This window comes from Myotis lucifugus, unplaced genomic scaffold (assembly GCF_000147115.1).
Source record: "Myotis lucifugus unplaced genomic scaffold, Myoluc2.0 scaffold_10, whole genome shotgun sequence".
NCBI classification, from domain to species: domain Eukaryota; kingdom Metazoa; phylum Chordata; class Mammalia; order Chiroptera; family Vespertilionidae; genus Myotis; species Myotis lucifugus.
The window spans coordinates 2,533,144-2,554,704 of record NW_005871058.1 but is presented as its reverse complement, the minus strand read 5'-3'; the positions used below and the strand labels follow the sequence as shown (position 1 = coordinate 2,554,704).

Below are 21,561 nucleotides of genomic sequence, written 5' to 3'. Positions count from 1 at the left end.
TATACAAAGGAAGATTTTTAAAAAATATCTTTTTATTGATTTCAGAGAGGAAGGGAGAGAGAGGGGGAAAGATAGAAACATCAATGAGAGAGAATCATTGATCGGGCTGCCTCCTGCATGCCCCCCACTGGGGATCGAGCCCCAACCTGGGCATGTGCTCTTGACCAGAGTCGAACTCAGGACCCTTAGGTCCTTAGGTCGACACTCAGTCCTCTGAGCCAAACCATCTAGGGCCAAAGGAAGATTCTTAAAACCACCTGTTATTTTTAGAAAATGTGCATTATGGGTGTCACTAACTAGTAAAATGTTAGCTTTACGAGGATGGATTTCCTTGTGTAATCTCCCCAGCACCTAGAACAGTGACACAAAATGCAGCAGCCCTCAATAGATTGTGTTGCCTCAAGCCTTTCTGAGTTTCCATTTGCCTCTGTAATCTGAAACTCATTGTAATTGCAAATAGACCTATCTGTTCATATGTCATTTTGGAAAAAAGAAGTATTTTGTTAGAAGCATTCACTGTTGTTCAGGTTGGGTCTCTATGGATTTAATATCTCCTTTATATATGCACTGGGTACAGGTAATAGGAACTCAGAATGGGTCATTTATTTACGGCATATTCCTAATATATTTGTTACTCCAGAGCCAGTTAGCCATGGAAAGGATGACAGAGAAAAATGTTTCCTTCCACCAGGTTCCCAGGCTTTTCCCTGCAAGCACCACATGCTATTACTATCCATGTTATTTTACTTGTTTGTTTGTTTTTTAGGAAACACTTTTCTTTCTTAAAATATATTTTTATTGATTTCAGAGAAGTGAGAAGGAAAGAGAGAGATAGAAACATCAGTGATGAGAGAGAATCGTTGATCGGCTGCCTCCTGCACGCCCCCTATTGGGGATTGAGCCCGCAATCCAGGCATGTGCCCTTGACTGGAATAGAACGTAGGACCCTTCAATCCACAGGCCAGCACTCTATCCACTGAGCCAAACCAGCTAGGGCATATATTTTACTTTTAAAGAAAAAACTCATTTTGTCATGTTCTTCACACAGATACTTTGTATGTCATGGTGTGGACTAATGGAGGGATCTTAAAAGGAACCTCAAAAAGCAACTCATCTCAATTTAGATGAGGAAGCAACCTCAGGAAGGTTAGGGCTTTGTTAACCCTCCCCCTGATCCCTTGCTGAAGCCCTGTTTTTGTTGTCAGGTGCTGAAGTGCTAACTCTATAGGATAGTGCCCTTGCTTGGAAAATAATGAAGAAATTGTTTACTTGTCTACACTTCTGAGTACCTTTTAAGGCAAAAATAAAAAAATACTCAGAATTGGTCATTAAGTGTAAATGTCTATGGTAATGGACACTTACCTTGCTCCTTTTAGATGAGGTTGCATGCGTGGCACTTGTGTGCAAGAATATGGATTTGCTATGGCATGTTTGCCTTCCTCATCCTGTCATTTGGAAACTGATGTATAATGTGGCCCAGAGAAAAGGTAGCTCCCCCATTTCCACTTGCTAGTTTACAGACATGTTTCTGAACATCAGCCTGAGAATCCTGGCCCCAGCCTGGGCCACCATACCTGATGGTCTCTTTCAATGTTGTTCATGATTGAAACACACCCATGGCGTCTGGACAAAAATGACACCTACTATTTCTGGTTTTTAAGTTATGAAACATAATAAAATGAACACCATGAAACGCCACCCAACTTATAAATTGGAATGGTATTTTTCAAATTATGGGGCAACCTAATTGTAAGTGACTAACTCCAGTTGTTTCCTGATGGAATGGAAAATTAATATTAGTGTGCATGCAAGTAGAAAAAAATAGGTATTACTTTGTAAAACTTTTGTCTCAGATATTTTGTGTGTGTTTACAAATATCAGAAAGTAAAATGTTTTTCTGAATTTGGGCAAAAAAAATTCAAGAAACATTGAACTAGAATATTACTAAAGCTATCAAAGCAACTACAATTCCATCCTTTGACCCTACAAAAGGTATTATCTTCCTGAATGTTTGTTTTTTATTCTTTCTCTAAAATAGTTTTACCACATACACCTGTAGCTTTACCAACTTCTTTTTAAAGATTTATTTTATTTAGTGCTTTATAGAAAGTGGCATCATGCAGTATGAAGTCTTCAGTGACTTTTTTGCTGTCAGTGTTGTTTTTAAGATGTATGCTTATTACTGGATACAACTACAGTTCATTCATATTCAGGGCTGTATAAATACTCCACTGTATGAATAGTCTACAATTTATTTACCTTTTTACTTTTTCATGGACATTAGCACCAATTCTAGTTTTTTATTTTCTACTCTCATAAACAATGCTGCTCTGAATATTTATATACATGTCTCCTCCTTGCCTTATCAAAAATGTCTCTAGGTTGCATGTTATGCAAATGTTTAATTTTATAAAAGAATGCCAGTGTTTTCCAGAGTAAGTATATCCATTTTCACTCTCACTTATAGACTATGAGAATTCTCAGTTGCTATATATCCTTGCCAACATGTGGTATTGTTAGGTGTCCAACGTTTTTCCCAATTGACATAGTGCTTTTTTCCAATTTTTATTTTGTTTCTTTTGTTTACATGTTTCGGTAATAAAAAATGTAATTTTTATAAAACACAAGAATAATGCGTTTTGTTTTAATTGTTCTTTAACATTACTCACCCAAGGCTCCGTTTTATGAGTGTCTTAAGCTGGTCCTTTCTCTTTGTATGCAGACAGTGCGGGAAAAAACCAAATCAAATGGCCTTTACTTCAGAGATGGAAAGTGTCGAATTGACTACATTCTTGTGTACAGAAAATCCAACCCCCAGACGGAAAAGAGAGAAGTGTTTGAAAGAAATATTAGAGCGGAAGGATTGCAAATGGAGAAAGAGGTAAATCGTTGGCTTGGATGAGAAAAATATAAATATTCCACTATTCATATCAAGAGGCAATTTAAAAAATTAGTCATTATGTTAACTGAGTGTTTTATTTGGTCGGAGTTTGCCAATCCAGTGTTTGGGGAATGTTCCAGCAATTAGACTTTCACAACACAGTTTGCCTTGAGAGCATTTTAATGCCAAATGATTTCGTGAAAATCAAAATACTCTATTCCCATGGAATCGATCGTTTCAAAGTGTTATAATTTACCTGACTTCCTTTATCTGCTTCCTCTATGGGAATGGGGTGTCCTGGTCTCATGGATTAAGGCCAACTTTGCATAAAATACAGTCACCCCTCATGGGAGGCTGTTTTTACATTTGAAACATAATGAGTTTGGGCATCCTCACTCACCAGAAGAAAATGGTGGATTTGGCCCCAAACAGCTGGAACTTACAAAATGGTTCCAGTTTTAAGAAACATTCTGGCTGTTTTTATCATGTTCCCGGACTCAAGAGTTACCTCCCAGGATTCTCTCTTCCCCTTCTCTCCTTCCGCTCTACATGGGGAGTTTTAAGGAGTAATTTCGTGAGAAAGGTACAGGAGGTCCAGCCACAATGAGACTGTTCTGTACCCAGAAATACTGTGTGCATGTGTAGAACTTGGTCCTGGGAGGTGGATTATGTAACTCTTCCCCAAATATGGTGCAAAGATTATGGAGCTTTCCCTCGTCAATCAGAAGCACATCTTGGCAATTAAAATGTTTTGTTTCTGATTATTCTCCTCAAGACTGAGGAGAGAGATCTTTGAAATCAACATGCAGGTTTTTCCTTGTATGGTGCAGGTTGCGTGCTTCTCTTGGGACCCATCAGATAAAAGGGACTTTTCCAGATCTGTTAGACTGGTCTCATCTCTTGAGGATTGAAAAAACAAGCAGTGTTTTTCTAGAATGTCTCCAGAAAGAGAGTTAGAAAAATGGCAAGACGAATGTGGTCTTAGGGACTCGTTCTTAGGAAAGGAACCAAATTACTCAAAAGACTCAGTTGGAAGTGCCTCAGACAGAATGAAATACACTGTTGTTTCCATTTTGTGTGGTTCTATCCCCATTGAACATGTCTTTGATGAATCTTGTTCTTTAAGTTCTTAGTGAGGCAACTGTCTAGTCTCTTTTCTTAACATTAATAGTGCATTAATTTATTTTAGCCTAAAATGTATTCTTTCATCTTTTATTCTTACTGCTAAATTTCTGGATTTTTATATAAATAAAAAAGAGCTCTGAATTGCCACATGATCCTACATAATGTCAGTCCTTTTTCTGATCCATTCTGACCCTTTCAAAACTTTGATTCCCATCAGTTAGCTTCATTTAATTAATGATTTATATTTTAAGTTTTATGACTATTTTCTCCATTCCTGAAATTTCTTCTATGTAGGTCTTTACAATGTCATTTCATGACTTATTAGTTAAAACTCAAAAAGCCTACTATGTTTTAAAATAATGCACATTACTAAAGAGATGACAAATCTCTTGCATGTCTCCTGAAATATCTAGACTACAGCATCCATCTATCCTTTTAATGCCAAGCAGGCAGCTGGGAAGGATTATTCTCCCTGTTTTATATACTGTAGTTGTGCTGACCATGGTGTGATGCTGGACTGCTTTCATGATTATGGTTGTATATAGGATAATTTTGTTTGGTTATAAGTCTTAAAAATTTTAATAGCTTGGTATTTATTTTAATGTATACTAGGAAAAAAAACACAGTAATTGGGAAAAGGGGTGATGTCACCATATAGCAAAACTTCATAAAAACATTCTAAGCATCTCTTCCTCCCCTTTGCTCCAGAGGTTCTATACTGAGCTGCAGCTTCTTTCTCCTTTATCCCACAGTCTTCTGTCCACTACCGACAGCTAGAAAGAAACCTTCTTCCTAAGTAGCCTTTTCCACCGCCCGGTTCCTGTCTTTTTCTGCCACCCTTTGCTTAAGTGGCACAATTGGCTATAACCCTGCCTCTGGGCTCTGCTGTGCATCCTCAACGCCTTAGCCAGCTCAGCAAGAAGAAGAGCTTTGCCCTAGCCAGTTTGGCTCAGTTGTTAGAGCGTGGGCCCGCGGACCAAAGAGTCCCAGGTTTGATTCCAGTCAAGGGCACAGACCTCAGTTGCTGGCTGGATCCCTGTTTCTGGTCGGGGTGTGTGTGGGAGGTAACCAATTGATGTGCTTCTCTCACATTGATGTTTCTCTGTGTCTCTCCCCCTCCCTTCCACTCTCTCTAAAAATCAATGAAAAAATACCCTCAGGTGAGGATTAACAAACAAACAAACGAAAAGATGAGGAGCCTTTGCAGGTTAGGAAGCAGCAGGAAATTATAGATAAATTAATTTTTCCCTGCCACAAATAATTACAACAATGCCCCTTGGTTGAACAATAAATCTGTACCTACATGGCATCATTAGAGTTAGAAACCATCAGAAGCACTCTTATTTAAGCACTCTTATTTATAAACAGCTGAGAGGGAGAGACCATTTTAATGACTATTTCAGCTTCCAGAAGTTACTTCAACCTTTTATACCTAAAACAAAGAATTTGATTCAAGTGGAAAAGAAAAAAGAAAACCCAGGAATCCCTAAACTAGTACATCTGAAATGATTGACACTAAGTACATTTTATGAATTACCAGTGTCTTCTTCATGAGCTGTGTATCCTGATGTCCAAAAATGATGGAAAACATGTTACACAGGTGGGCAAAGACAGACTCTGTAGTTGAACAGTGTGACAATAAGATAATCCTTATCTCTTTTAACATTAAGTGTCAAGAAGCACATCCAGGAGAATCTTTATTTCATGATAAAAGCAAGGACATAGTCACCTTTCATCTTTCTTAAAACCTTTGCCCCAGCCTGGTTGGTCAGCGGATACGTTCTTGCTTTGGCACCCCGGGTCTTTGATAGTCTGTAACTCGTATTAGCCAGGAGAAAGCAAAAGAACAGCAAAATTCTCAAAGTATTATTTCCAAGTTATTTGCTTCTTGGTGGTATCTTATTTAAAGAGATTTCCCTTCCTAAAGGTACACACATATATGTTAATTCACATTTTCTGTTTTAGATATGTTCCAATTTTAATTTTTGAAATCATTATCATTAATACAATGTATCTTTTCCTTTATATAAGTAGTCAAATCATGGATGACTTTTGAGTTATTTAGAATGTGTGCACAGCAGTTATATTAATGGAGCAGATTTTTCCTCTTTAGAATTGCGCGGAACGTGGGAGAAAACCCATATTATTACAGTCATTACAAAATAACTATAATTAGATAAATCATACCATCTTGATGGTAGTTAATTCATTCGACAAATATTTATTGCACGCTCATTCTATGCCAGGCACTATTTTAAGCACCAAAGAACTCAGCAATGAATAAAACTGATAAAAACCCCTGCCCTGTTGGGACTTAATGTACAAAATAAATAAGTAAATATATTTAAAATATCAGTAATTTCCAAGGAGAAGAAAGTAAAGCAAGAAGTGTTGAAAGGGGTGTTCACTTTTTATAAAAGTTGGCAAAGGTGAGCCTCTCTTCCAGGTGCAAAGGCCCTGAAGCATGAGCATGCTGGGGTGTTCATGGAACAGTGAGGAGCTAGTATGACAGGAGTTGACTGAGCAAGGTGGAGAATTGTAAGAAATTATGCCATACAGATAACGGAAGCCTTACTGGTCACTGGGGAAACTTTAGCTTTTCTGAGTGATATGGACAATCCTTAGACAGTTTCAAGCAGAGGCATGACAAGATCTGGTTTTTATTTTATTAGGGTTACTCTGGTTGCCTGGTGATATTAAACGGGGGGAAGAGTAGAGGGGGCAAGGGCAGAAGCAGAAATATCAGTTAGGATATTTTTGGTAAGAATCCAGGAAAGAAATTATGGTAACTTGGTTAAGTGCATAGCAGAGGAGATATTAAGAAGAGTAGAACCATCCAGGCCAGATCAGTGCTGGCTATGCACCTGTCACACAGCTCATATTGCTTGCAAATTTGCTGAGCTGAAGGAGAAGATGGGTCATCATTCTGGGAAAAAGCTGGAAGATGGCCCTAAGTTTTGAAATCTGGTGATGCTGCCAGATTTGTCAATATGGTTCCTGGCAAGCCCATGTGTGTTGGGAGCCTCCCTGACTATCCGCCTCTGGGCCGTTTTTTTCTGTTCATAACATGAGACAGTTGCTGTGGGTGTCTTCCAAGCAGTGGACAAGAAGGCAGCTGGATCTGACAGTCACTCAGTCTGGCCAGAAAGCTCAGAAGGCTAAATGCATATTATCCCCATCCCTGCCACCTGTCTTAATCAGTGATGGAAGAACAGTCTCAGAATTATTTGTCTCAATTGGCGATTTCAATGTAATAGTAAAAAACTGGTTAATGATGACAATGCAGTAAAACCTTCAGAAGGAAGACCATGTGGGGTTTTGTGTGTGTGTGGCTGTTTTAAATTATTGGTTTTTAAAATCAGTACTTTATAATGGAAACAAACTTGGCCAAAAATCTGTCATAGAATTTTGAGACCCATTAAAACAGAGTTTAATGAGAAAAAGAAAAGAAAAAAAGAAAGTAGAACTTCTGGGAATTGCAGACAGATTGAACGAGTTATGCCAGGGAGAAGAGGCATAGGCTATTCATGTGTCATATGCTATTCATTTAAAGAGTTAAATGAAAAAAGTTGCCATTCTCAGGGATGCAGATAAGAGTGGGTCCCCTTGTGGACATGTTAAGTTTGAGGTGTCCCAGTGGTGGAGATGCTGAGTAGGATAGAAGAGTCTGGAAGACAAGGAGAGATCTGGGCTGGAAATACACATTTGGATGAGATCACCCAAGGAGCAGCTACAAATGGAGCAAGAGATCCAAATATTGAGCTGTGGGACGCAGCAGTGTTATGAATTTGGAGGACAGAGGAGCCAGCAGAAAGGAGCTGGAAGGAAACCGAGAGGCTATGGTACCTGGAGGAAAGTGTTTCAGGAGGGAGGGTGTGATTGGTGGTGTCAGATGCTGCTGGTGGGGTAAGATCAAGACTGGAAAGTTAGTCACTGAATTCAGCAACGTGGAGGGTTTTGGGGAGCTGGGCAAGAGAAATTTGGGAGCAGACGTGGAAGTAAAAGGATGGTTAAAGTATGTTCAGGGATGAATGGAAGGAGAAAATTTGGAGACAGAAGATATAGATATTTCTTCCAAGGAGGTTCACTATAAAGGAAAAGAGAGAAATGAGTAAAAACTGGAGTATGAAGTTGGGTCAAGAAAGAGTTCTTTCTATTTACGATGAGAGAAATAACTGTATGCTTTCATGCTAGTAGAAATCATTTATTTGAGAAGAACAAATTTGAAGTAGAAGAGCGAAAAAATAATTTTGGAGCAATGTCCTTGACTCAATAAGAAGAGAATGACAAGTTCCTCCCAGGGCATGGACCCATCGGCCTGCATCTGTGCCCACAAATGCAGCCTTCCCTCCACTGCTAGGGATATATGACCATGCTCCTGGCTCAGGCCAGCCCTTTCTTTGGGCAGAAGACCCCATCCTCTCAGTCCTACACAAGGACATTGGCCCGAAAAGAGATATAGTAAGCTTTAAAAACAGAAAATGCAGAAAATAATGTGACCTGTCAAAACAGTTTGTTTTCACTCATCTCTCAGAAGGATTGAAAAATTCTAAGTGCAGTAAATACATACACAGCACTCAAGGTTGGGTATCTTGGACACTTTTCTTTGAGATGATGACAAAATAGTATGATTAAAATATTCACTGACATTTATTAATCACTTACTATTATTGTCCCCACTTTATAGATGAGACCATTGAGGCAAAGAACTAACTTGCCCCAGGTGACAAGACCAGAAATTAAGCCAGGATTAAAACCTGAGCATACTTACTCCTTACCTTTGTGTCACATTGATTTCTGGTATCTAAAGATGAATTTCAGGGTTGACAAGGTTAGCAGATAGGCTGAGAAGACAGAGGGAGTTCGGAAAAGGAGAAGGAAAAGGAAGGAACCAGGAAAATTGGGGTACGTAATGAATTCAAGTGCTTTCTATGTAGACTGTAGTTCTTTGCATTTTGGTTGCTGGTAGCTATGGATTTGATTCTTGGTACAATCCCATATAAGCTGAGAGGGCTTGAACAGTTTATTAAACTTTTCTGGATCTCTATTTTCACATTTTTAATAATGAGGATAATGTTATTTACCATGAACTATGTGAGGATTAAATGAACCCATATAGGTAAATACATTGTAGGGTGTAAATCTTTGTTTCCTATTTTACTTTCCCGTTTCATTTTACCTCTGTGTTACCTTCTCTTTATGGCAAGTAATATTAATTTTCCAGTGATGACTGTGCTATAAAAGTTCTTTGTAAAATAATTATTTTAACAGTGAGTCAGTTTAAGGAAATATAGGAAATTTAAATATTTTAGATGATGTACAAATTTGGCAAAAATCAAGGGGCACAAGCATGATTACAGTCTTACTTGGCTCGTGGTTGTGATGAACAGATCCTAAAGTCTGCCATCTGGTTTTCACACCTTTGTGTAATCCCCTCCCCTGGAGTGCAGACAGGATCTGTGACTTGCTTTGAACCAATAGAATATGGCAAATGTAGTGGCAGGTCACTTCTGGGATTATGTAATGGATAACGATCCGGTTTCAGCCACCGGCACTGGATAGACTCCTTTGCTGGCTTTCAAGCAGTAAGCTACCATGTCGTGAGACAGTCTATGAAGGGAGTCATATGCAAAGTTAGGTGGGGTGGCCTCCAGTGTTTTCTTGCTGGCTGTCAGCTGCCCCCAGAAAACAGGGACCTCACTCCTCCAGCCACAGGGAAGTGAGTTCTGCCAACAACCAAGGGATCTTGGAAGCTGGTCTTTCCCCGGTCGAGCCCTCTGATGACACTGCAGGTCTGACCAAGATTGTATAGCAGCCTGGTGACACCCTGAGCGGAGGACCCAGCTGAGCTGTGCCTGGATTCCTGACTGATAGAAACTGTGAGATCATTCACATGTTCTTTGAAGCCTCTAAGTTTGTGGTTACCTGTTATGAAGCAATAAGTAACTGAGACGGTGTTTAAGAATCTGGGATTAGACATTCTGTGTGCTCATTTGTTTCCACCATTAAAAGCTGTGTGCTCTTGGGAAAGCTAGCTCGTCTGCAAAATGAGGCTAATAATGAGATCTGTTTCATGGGTTATTATGATCATTAAATGAGATCATTCATATTAAGTGCTTATCTCTGTACCTGTCACATTACAAGCATTTACTACATCTTTATTATTATCATCATTGCAGTCATCCTAACAGCTGGGTACAGTGCATTAGCACTTTTACTTTTAAAATGATTTTTCAAGGAAAACTTTTTAGAAAAATGTTTTTACATTTAAAAAAATCCCTTAAAATGTAACTATTAGGAATAGCAACATCAACTGACCATCTGTTTGCTAATGACTATTCATGAATGAGATTAATGCTTATCTTTAATGCTCTTGGAAAAACTCAGAATACATTAGGTCATAAGTTTAGCATGGTCAAGGTTCAGACACTTCTCTTCTTTCAGAGGATTTGGTTTGGATTCATCAGGAATGAAATTATGGATTAACCCAGAGCTAAAAGACTATTTAATTGCACATCCTAGTCTTGCTTTACCCTTTAAAAGGGAAAACTTCACAAAGTCGTCCCTATTTAAAGTGCTTGTCTAACCCAGATTGGTCTCTGCCATCACCTCCTGCCAGACTACCTTTTCTGTGTTCATCCCTGTTGATGTTCTGAAACCACATCCAGCTTGTTGCTGGAGATGCTCTCTCAGGACCCAGAGCCTCTGTCCACTAGATCCCAGTAGCGCTTCCCCAAGTTATGAGAGTCAGAAGTGTCTCCAAGCATTGTCACTTTTCCCCAGGATGGAGTGGGGGGTAAAATCCATCCCTGGTTGAGAACCACTGACTTAGACCCTTTGACCCAGCCTTGTGTAGTTTGTTGGAGTGTCCAGGAGGCAGCTGGAGGAATGATAAGCAGCTATTCCATGCTTTCAGTCATGTGGACCAGCTAATGGAAGCACTCTTAACACCAGACTCTCTACATCAGAAGAGAGACTTATGTATTTGAAGGGAAGGACAGGGTAAGTTAAGATTACCTTTCAACCATATAACTGGGATTCAGATCCACTTACTGTCTCATCACTTTCTAAGTAAATAAGTAGATAAGGCTCAGTTTCTTAATTTATTAAATAGCAGATAATCCTAACTAATGGGGCTGTTATGAGGATAAAATGCATTCATACATTACCGTGTGCTTAGAAGAGTCTGGCACGAAATAAGGGCTCAATAAATGCTTGTTGGTGGTATTGATAAAGAAGGGCATGGTTTCAGGCACTGGTCATCCTCTTTCCTGATCTCAGGCATTCAACCTCATCACCTCTTAGACTCAGGGTCCCTGGCCTGTGTCTAGAGAAAGTTGAAGTGGTCTGGTGGGTAGAACTGAGTCTTTTTTGGTGTCACCTACCACTGCCCTATATCCGTCCATCAGAATCACAGCTTTATTCGCATTGGTACATCTTAAGGCAGCTTCATCAAATGGGGGAAGGCAGTGGCATCCTCTCCTTCTCTCTGTCTTATTCTTTCTGTCTGTCTCTCCATCATTTAAAAATTTATTGATTTATTTGAGAGAGAGAAACATCGATTTGTTGTTCCACTTATTTATTCATTCATTGGTTGATTCTTATATGTGTGCTGACCAGGGATTGAACCCGAAATGTTGGCTTATCATGATGACACTGTAACCAACTGAGCTACCCAGCCAGAACCTCCATCACTTCTCTGTCTTTCTGTCTTCCTCTCTCATTTTCTTACTTTTCACTCTAATTTTTGAGACCATTTAAAGATCTGAGAGCCTAATTATTATTGCCTCAACTGCTTTTGCTTGTTTAGGAAGACAAAGTTTAATCAAAACATTTCTGTTGCTAGGTCAAGATGACCAGTACAAAGCTACCTTGAGCTGATTTACTCAAAGAATTATTCTAAACCAATTCATATTTCATGTGACTCATGCATAGTCCTTCACTCAAGACAGCACAACATTAAAGGGAGAATATAACCATTAGACAAGGCACAGAAGAACTGAGTGGTATTGTGAAGTATTGTTGCCATCCCACAAGCCAAAACATAATTCATCTGAAAGGTCTTCTTAGTGATCTAGAGTGAACTTGTCTGATATAAAACATATTTTGCACTGTCATCATGTATTACTTCCAAGTGCTGGCATCGCATTATTGCAGCTGTTAAAGGAACTGAAGTCCTTTCTTTATAGTGTTTTGTTCCTGTTGTTTTTTACTACATGTTATGTTAAATTGCTAAAAGTTGCTCAAAGCACATACTCGGGGGTTAAGGGGGCATTGATAAAAAAGGGAGTAATTTCAACAACTGGTCATCCTCTTTCCTGATCTCAGGCATTCAACCTCATTACCTCTTAGACTAAAGGTCACTGGCTTGTGTCTAGAGCCTGGTTGGCAAACTGTGGCTCGCGAGCCACATGCGGCTCTTTGGCCCCTTGAGTGTGGCTCTTCCACAAAATACCACGTGCGGGCGCACGTACAGTGCGATTGAAACTTCGTGGCCCATGTGCAGAAGTCAGTTTTCGGCCTGGGCGAGTCTATTTTAAAGAAGTACTGTTGATATTTGGCTCTGTTGACTAATGAGTTTGCCAGCCACTGATCTAGAGAAAGTTGAAGTGGTCTGGTGGGTATTATCCTCCTATATAATAAAAGCCTAATATGCAAATTCTCCCCTTGACCGGGAGTTCAACCAGGAGTTCGATCAAGGGGTGGGGCTGGCCAGCCAACTGCCTGAAGTTCCTCCCCCTGGCTGACCCTGCCCTGGCCAGGGGAAGGGAGGCCCCAGCCAGCAGCTGCTAGGGACCCTACCCATGCACAAATTTCATGCAGTAGGCCTCTAATGTATTAATAAGATAGAGAGATTTCAAAACTTTGAAGCAGTACCGACAAGTGTAAGCCCATGGTCTCTTGCTTGTGATCCCTACACATGGAAAATTTGACAAAGATGAATGGTAAGCTGAATTTCATTAACCAAGCCTGGTATACTTCAGCTACAAAAGTGATGATGCAGCACTGTCTCCTGAAGCTGGGACCAAGGTTTAACTCACTTCTGGTTGTGCTTTAGGCATATTTTAAGAGCAGTTGATGGTACCTGATGATTCCATTTCTAGATGGCGTCATTTTTCATCTATTCGTCAAATATCTTAGTGTCTACTGTTATTGAAGGAAGGGAGGCATTAAATAAACAAATATATCGGGTGTGATATGTCAGGCATTAAATAAACAAGTAAATATGTAAGGTGTGATGAGTGCTGTGGAGAAAAGATGCTGGGATACTGAGAGGGAGCCACTATCTATACTAATAAAAGGGTAATATGCTATTTAGACTGGATAGACTGGATGTCTTCCGGATGTCCTTCCAGACAAAGCCACGGTGGCAGGGCCAAGGCAGAGACAGGGGCAATCAGGCTGGCAGGGGAGAGCAGTTAGGGGCAGTCAGGCCAGCAGGGGAGAGTGGTTAGGGGCAATGAGGCAGGGGGAAGCCATTAGGGGCGATCAGGCCGGCAGGCAGAGGTGGTTAGGGACGATCAGGCAGGCAAGCAGAGGTGGTTAGAGGCAATCAGGCAGGCAGGCAGAGGTGGTTAGGGGTGATCAGGCAGGCAGGCAGAGGTGGTTAGGGGTGATCAGGCAGGCAGGCAGAGGCAGTTAGGGGCTATCAGGCAGGTAGGCAAAGTGGTTAGGGCCTATCAGGCAGGCAGGCAGGTGAGCGGTTAGGAGCCTGCCTGTGGGATCGGGCCTAAACCAGCAGTCAGACATCCCCCAAGGGGTCCCGGATTGGAGAGGGTGCAGGCTGGCCTGAGGAACCCCCCCCACCCACCATGCACGAATTTCATGCACCAGGCCTCTAGTTTCATTATAGGAGTTCAGGAAAGTCCCTAAAACAGGGATGTGGAATATCCAGCCCACAGGCCATATAAGGCCCATGAAATCATTTGTTCTGGCCCTGCCAAGGCATTAGGGGGTGAGTTAATTAAATATTTGACCAAATATAGCAGGCTAATTTTGTAGTTGATAATTCTGTATGACGCTCAGATGATGTTGCTCCCCACCCCTGCCCTAAAATAAGGAGTGAACTGAGCACAGAGAGACTTTGGAATTTGCATTCCTAATTACATTTGTTTTCACAATCCTGGGTGGGCTGGGACTGGGACAAGGGTGGGAAGAATAAATGGAAAAGTCACTGAAGGGGAGAAGGGGTGCACTGTAGGAGGAGGGAAACTGGCTGGATTTCGGTTGGGGAGAGGATGGGAAAAACTATGGTGTTTACATCTAAATGACCTCTTCCAGGGCACAGAGCAGGGACAAATCAAGTGCATGAACAGTGTTGGGACCTTTGGGGAAACCTTATCTTGTTGTAATTCCCCCTCCCTGACTTTTCCTTTGCAGTTTATCAGTTTAGTTTCCAGTTTTGGGGGGGGGGGGTACTTTTCTTGTGGGCTTCCCATTTTTGTCTACTCATAGACCAAAGTTTCTTCTAAAAGCCTTCCCCAGGGCTTGTGACTGCTTGGCCCCTGTGTCATTTAGGGTTCTGCAGGAAAGCATGCTACTCTGTGTCTTCTAAAAATGAAGTGTTTAATACAGAGGTTTGCACCACTGCTGAAAAGGCTGGGAGTGGTGCATCCCAGAAGTTGGCCTGGAAGCCATTAGAGATCTCAAGAATGTCTGAGTGTGGCCTAGATTGATAATTCTTCAAAAACTGACCTGAAGCTGTCTGCAGCTTATACAAATAACTATCTCTAAGAGCCTACCTTGGGGGAAAATAGCCTCTTCTTTTCCACCTTCCAGATTTCACTTGAGTACCCCTTATCTTCCCAGAGCAAAGGAGATTCTTAGGAAATGTAGTCCCAGCTCTTGGCAATAAGGGCAGAGATTTTAGAAGGAGGGAGCAGAGATGCCAAGCTGACACCAAACAGTATAGGGCAGTCACCAGCACTCCTCCTAACAGATTTGTCTGGCCACCTGTCCCTTCACTTAAGCTATGCCAGCCCCCTCTCTGTCCTAACCAAATGGTTTTACAGGTTCAGTCATGAATCTTACATGGCACCTCAAGGTGAGGGTAGAGTAGCTTTTTCTGGCGTTTCACATGGGCATGGCTGGGCAAATTAGCCACAGTCACAGTAGCTCCCCCATACCCACAGCTTTGTTCTGATGCTAATACTAGACAATTCTTTTTGTTCAAGGAAGACCTGAATTCATTGAGACCAAATCTTTCATTTGAGTGTCAGACGGTAGCAGTCACAAGTTCACATAATGAGACATCCATGTGTTTGCGATGAGGAGAAAAAAGGATAGAACAAAGGGAAGACAAGCTGAAAACTCTTTCCCTACGAGGAAAATGAAAGAGGAAGGTTCCTTCCCTCACTTCAGGCTCCTCTGATGTTAAAGCATCAGTGTAGAGTGTCTATTATATTCCAGGCATCAAAAATGAAAGAGCATTCCAGTTATCTATTGTTGCATGACAACTCCAAAACATGAGACTTTAAACAACAATCATTTATTTTACTCTCAGATCTGCAATTGGGCAGGATTGGCAGTAACAGCTGTTCTGTACTCCATGAGGGATCAGCTAGAGCAGCACTTCTAGGGGCCTGGTGGTCCCTCTTTTGAGAGGGCTGCTTCACATAGCTGGAAAGTTGGTGCTGGCTGTCAGCCATGGGCCCTGGTTTCCTCTCTACGTGGTCCTCTCCATGGGCTTCTCCGAGGCTCAGATGCCTCAGGCTTCCACGTGACATGGTGGCTGGGTTCCAACAGAACAAGACAACCCTTCATTTTTATGGCCTAGCCTCAGAAGTGTTTCTCACGCTGTACCCCATTGGCAGAGGTGGGATCAGAGGGAAGGGACATGGATGTCACCTCTGGCTCAAGAGTGGCAAGGTTCTGGAAGACACGGGATGAAAGCTCTTGGCAGGGCCATCTCTGGACAATGCAACCTGCCACAATACGCTGTGTCTTTAAAGAGCTCGTTGATTAGCAGTGAAGACAGACTGAGACTGGTGATTGGAATACATCCTGAAGAGTTTCTATAAAAGCACCAAGGCAACTTCAGATTCTCCCCAGAGGTTTCTGGAAGGTTAAAGGGAGTGGTCTGAGTCTTGAAATATGAATAGTTATTTACCAACCAGGAAAGTTGAAAGGCCTGGCATTCCAGAGGGAAAATTATGAGCAAAGGTTCCGTAACTTCTGATGGAGGCATCACGGCTCCTCCGTGCATCTCTGCTTCTCCAGTTGGAGTGGGAATCCCATGAGGATCACACAGGTTTCCTTACAGAGCCCAGCATAGTGCCTGGCTTGTCATTTCATCTTGACTTTCACACTGTTGATGCTCATCCAGCAATTCCCACGAATATAAATTATATCAGATATAATTGTTCTAGGCCTTAAGGATTGGCCTGATGCTAGTCAGATATATATCTTTTAGTCATTTTTGTCAGTGTGATCTAACCTAATGTCATTTCGCTTCTTTGCAACCAAATCCATCCCATAGTACATCTGTTTAAAGAAAGTCATCACATTGCTGGGTTTCTTTCAGGCCAAGGGTTTTCCTAAACCATCTATCCCAGCTCTTCCCTCCAAACTTAACCAAGTTCATGATGGTCTCCCAAGAAGATGGTGTCCATTGCTCACTAGAGTTTTTGTTTTTCACCTCCATTCTCCATTCTGACTTTTTCTATATATGATGATACGAAAAGGAGCTTTATAGAAGGCTTGGAGGAGAGCTAGCAGAAGAATGAAACTGTACTCCACACAATGTCCTTGACTTTAGCAGCCCAGTGGGTGGGGAGAATGGCACGCAGTGGGACCTTACATCCATTAGTGTTTCAGAAATGCATTAGGTCTCCTCTTGGGGCCTCTCCTCCTCCACCACAGTCTGTAGGTTCTTTGGTTTAGTCAGGATATTATTTTGGATTTCACAGCAGTAAATCACTTTGGCATTTATTTGAGGCTGCCTTGATTCAGTTTTTCACTCTAATAGGTACCCATGGGTCTCCTGAAATCTAGTCCTTCATTTGGTGACTCATGGATAAATGATGTTAGAGGCGTCCAGTGTAGCTCCTGATTGCTGGAAGGGATCACCCACCCAGCCGTTCTCTGCACAAACTCCAGTAGAATGAAAAACGACTAGTCTTGATATTCTTTGTCACAGAATGTTTTATTTGGTTGACAAAACAAAGATAAGCAATCAGCAAGTAAGTACTAAATTTTAGTTGTGATTTTCCTTTTTTCTTTTTCTTATTCTATATATACTTAGCAAAGCTATACCTGAATCTTCCTTTAAAATGAAATCTCTTGCAGGGGGCCAGGGTGGGCTAGAAGTGGTCAATGGGGAAAGGGGGGACATATATAAGTACTTTCAACAATAAAGCTTTTAAAAATGAAATCTCTTTAGGGAAGGAGAGTTCTAAATAAACCCTTAAACACTTGGAGCTAATACTTGGAACTGAAACTTGCTTTGAATCAGTGTACATATTCCAGAATGCCACTGGAAAGTATATTGAATATGATAATGAGCCTGCTGATTAATTGTCCCGGCCACTTTTCTAGCCATCATTTTCTTTCCCTCATTGCTTGGCTTCAGTTTCATAGTCCATCATTATGACCGTTCATTTGCACACACCTGAATTCTATCATTCCTTTATTTCTTTGGCTTTTTTGTGTGGCAAAGCCTTGACCTTGATTAAACCCCACCTTCTTTTTGCCTGCACCTGAATGGCTGAAGGTTGCTAGAAAAAAATGCAGTGTGGTTCACTTTAAATCATGACCACTGTCTCAGATGAGTACCGAAGAAGGCCCAGCGAGCCTAGTAGGTTTATTGTCCCCTTTCATCATATCAATGAACTACTTTCTTTCCTTTCTCCCACCTTCCCTCCTCTCCTTTCTTTGCCTCCCTCTTTAATTCATTCGTTTGTTTAAAAAATTTCAATAATTTGATAAATGTATAGTGCCTGGCATAATTATAGGCACTTGGAATATATTGGTGAACCAAATAAAGAGCCTTATCTGGTGGTACTCACATTCTAATGGGGGGAGCAATGAACAATAAACATGATAAATAAGTAAATAGCATAATATATAAGAAGCTGATAAGTGATATGACAAAGGAGAAAGCATAACAGTGTATAAGAGTACTAGGGGTAAAGGGGTAGTCATTTTAAATAGGGTGTTGGGGGTAAGGGGTTCACTGAAGGTGACATCTGACCAAAGAGTGAATAGGCCATGGAGTTGGCCAACTGTTAGGTCACACTTTCTTCTCATCCCTCAACTCTCTCCCCTCCATCTGCACCACCGGGTCCCCATGCACACACAACCTTTACTGATAACCTTGTTTGTGCTCTGGTTAAAAATGGAAACAATCAGACAGGATCTTCTGTGACTATCCCCACACTCTCTGCCTTCCCTCTGAAACTATGACTGCAGTGTCTGCCGCCATCGCAGGAGCCCTCCTATTATGTGCTGAATCCCCTCCCATTTCACCTTCTCAAGGACATTGCTCCTCTCTCTCCTGCATCATCAAATTTTCCTCTCTACTCAACCATTGCAAACATGCTTCTGTAACTCATATCTTAAAAAGAAAGATCCCTTGACCCCTATATTCTCCTCCAACGACTGCCTCATTTCTCCTCTCCACTTCATAGAAACACCTTGAAAGATTTGTCTAGCATTACTGTCTTCATTTCCTTGCCTTCCACATACTTTTCAAATTATTCAGTCCAGGCTTTCTCCCTCACCCTTCCATAGAAACTGCTTTCACAAAGGTCAGCTATGAACGAATCCAGCGGTCATGCCATCCCTATAATCTTATTGGCCTTGTCAGCAGCATTCATCCACAGGGTGGCTTGTTCCTTCCTTGAAAAACATTCTGTTCTTGGTTCAGAAGGCAGGGCATGCTCTTCTGGATTTCCCCCTTCTTCACTGGCCCTTTCTCAATCACCTTTGCTCGCCCTCCTCTTCTACTTGATCTCCAAATGTGAGAGCATCCAAAGACTTGGCAAAGAGAACTTTATAAGCTATATTGCTACATGCACCATCTGCATTCTCTATAATTTTGATCAGCATTCCACCAAGAGTTAAATAGAATAGGCTTGGGAGGGATGTCATAACCTTCATAACCTTCAAGAGCATTAGAAAGTATTCCCCAAGTTAAATTACTCCTCCACTGGCAGGAGACATCCTGCTCATCTATCCTTCCCGGGTCATGCTTGTTTCGTGGCTGTTAATCCCTGCAACTCACGAAGGGCATAATGCTGTGTGGGTTATTGATTAGGTCATAACTGTGTACAGTTATAGTGGGTGGATAATAGAAAGCATACTTGTGATAATATAAAGCACACCTGTGATGATATACTTGTCCCTAAGCTCAACTTGTCTAATATGCCACCTTGAAGGAATAAGCACCTGTTAAGATGATCCGTAACAATGAGAGAACTTTGGAGTTATGTGGGTCAGAAGTGACATTGCTTACTTCTAAGGAGAGACGTGTCACTGCATGGAGGGAGCATCCTGAAAGGGAGCATTTTGTCTCTTGTGCTCCCAAAGGAAATTAGACCAACTTCTGTTCATATTCATCACATTATTTGTAGTTAGTATAACAGTTGCTCTGTTGAAATGTAAATTCCCTGAGATTGAGGACCATGTTCTTCTCTATATTTCCAGGAGCCAACATAGTGCCTAGGATGTCATTGAGATATTCTTTAGGCATTTGTTGAATAACTTTTTGAGTGGTTATGTTGAAATGAGATTTTCTTTAGGTATTTGTTGAATGACTTTGTGAGTAGTTCTGTTGTGAGGAAGATGAGAGATTTGCTTTACACAATAAATCTGTGATCCTGAGTAGGTGATGGAGGAAGGGTACTCCAGTGTGCATTAGTTAGCACTACTTGTCAGATATAATTTCTCTTCCTGCTGACCTTGTAGAAATGGGTCCATATAACTACTCTGTCCCGTGGGCTAGGTGCAGAAGTGGCATGTGTCCTGCTGAGACCCACTGAGTGCTGCCTTCCCTCTGGCACAGTGACCCATCAGTGTGAATCACTGAGTCACTACAGTGAGCTGACCTGCAGTGGACATGTAGCAAAATGAGAAATAACCTTTATCCTATCACCATCCAATAGAAATAATGTAATTTTATATTTTTCTGGTGACCACCTCTAAAAAGTAAAACACAAACATGTAATTCATTTTATTTAATTCAATATTTAATTATTATCCATTAAACATGTAATTAATGTAGAAATTAAGGAGGTATTTTACATTTTTTCAGACATTCTAAGTCTTAAAAATTAGTTTATATTTTCTGCAGACAGCACATTTTAATTGGGACTCACTATATTTCAAGCACTTCATAGCTTGAGTGTGGGGACAGTCACAGAAGATCCTGGTTATTAGTCACCCTATTGACAGTACAGCTCTAGTTAAGTCACTGATATTTGGAGTTATTAGTTGTTGCAGCCTAGCTTAGCCCATCCTGACTGATCCAACAAGCACTGATTTTCTTCAACTATCCTGATGCAGTAATTTTCCTAGGCTTGATGTAGGGATTACAGAGTAACCAAGAGCATGTTGCATCATTGTTCACTCAACAAAATATTTGAAACTTGGTGCTTAGCAACTCAGCACTAGTTCTCTCCTAATTGTGGCCTAGACCAGTGGTCAGCAAACTCATTAGTCAACAGAGCCAAATATCAACAGTACAACGATTGAAATTTCTTTTGAGAGCCAAATTGTTAAAACTTAAACTATATAGGTAGGTACATTGTTATTAACTTAATTAGGGTACTCCTAAGGCTTAGGAAGAGCCACACTCAAGGGGCCAAAGAGCCGCATATGGCTCGCGAGCCGCAGTTTGCCGACCACTGGCCTAGAGGATTGTTTACTTGAGCTTCTCATAAATTTAAATGATATTGGAATCTTTGTAGTGGCAAGAAGATGGAATTTTTCTGTCTAATAATAGTGTTTTAACAAGCTAATCATTGTGAGAAAGCTACTCATAGTTTAGATCTCAAAATGTTCATAAACTAATCTAGGAAACATTCATTCTCAATGACTAAGTGCTTAGTAACATCCTGGGTGCTGGGAATACAGCTGTGGAGACGCTCCTAGAGACATTAATGAAATACAGGGTGGGCAAAGTAGGTTACAGTTATGAGTACATGGAACAGTTTATTCTTGTAGTATTTTTATTAGTTATTGTATTACAATAGAATTAATTGAAATATGTCCTATGTTAGTTTTATTTTTGCTGCATAAGAAATTACCTCAAACTTAGAGGTTTAAAAGAACATGTTTATGACCTCATAGTTTCCGTTGGTCAAGAGTCTGGGTTCAACTCAACTGGTCTTCCACTCAGGACCCCCGGAGACTACCATCAAGTGCCATCAGAAAGGCTGCATTCCTTTCTGGAGTTCAAGGTCTTTTCATGGTTATTGACAAATTTTAGTTCCTTGTGGTTGTTGGACCGAGGTCCCCATTTTCTTGCTGCCAACCAGGGACTTCCCTCAGCTCCCTGAGGTCACTCATGAGTCCTTGCTTTCTCAGTCCTTCTCCCAACACATTAGCTCACTTCT

General features: G+C 41.0%; 1 protein-coding gene across 1 annotated transcript in view; it reads left to right on the top strand.

Moving 5' to 3' along the window:
• The window catches only part of ANO4 (anoctamin 4), a 293,207-nt gene that overhangs the window by 168,531 nt on the left and 103,115 nt on the right, over positions 1-21,561 (top strand). Inside the window, exon 7 of the mRNA XM_023749873.1 lies at positions 2,723-2,881. Within this exon, the coding sequence (XP_023605641.1) occupies positions 2,723-2,881 (159 nt within the window). The remainder of the gene's footprint in view (positions 1-2,722; positions 2,882-21,561) is intronic.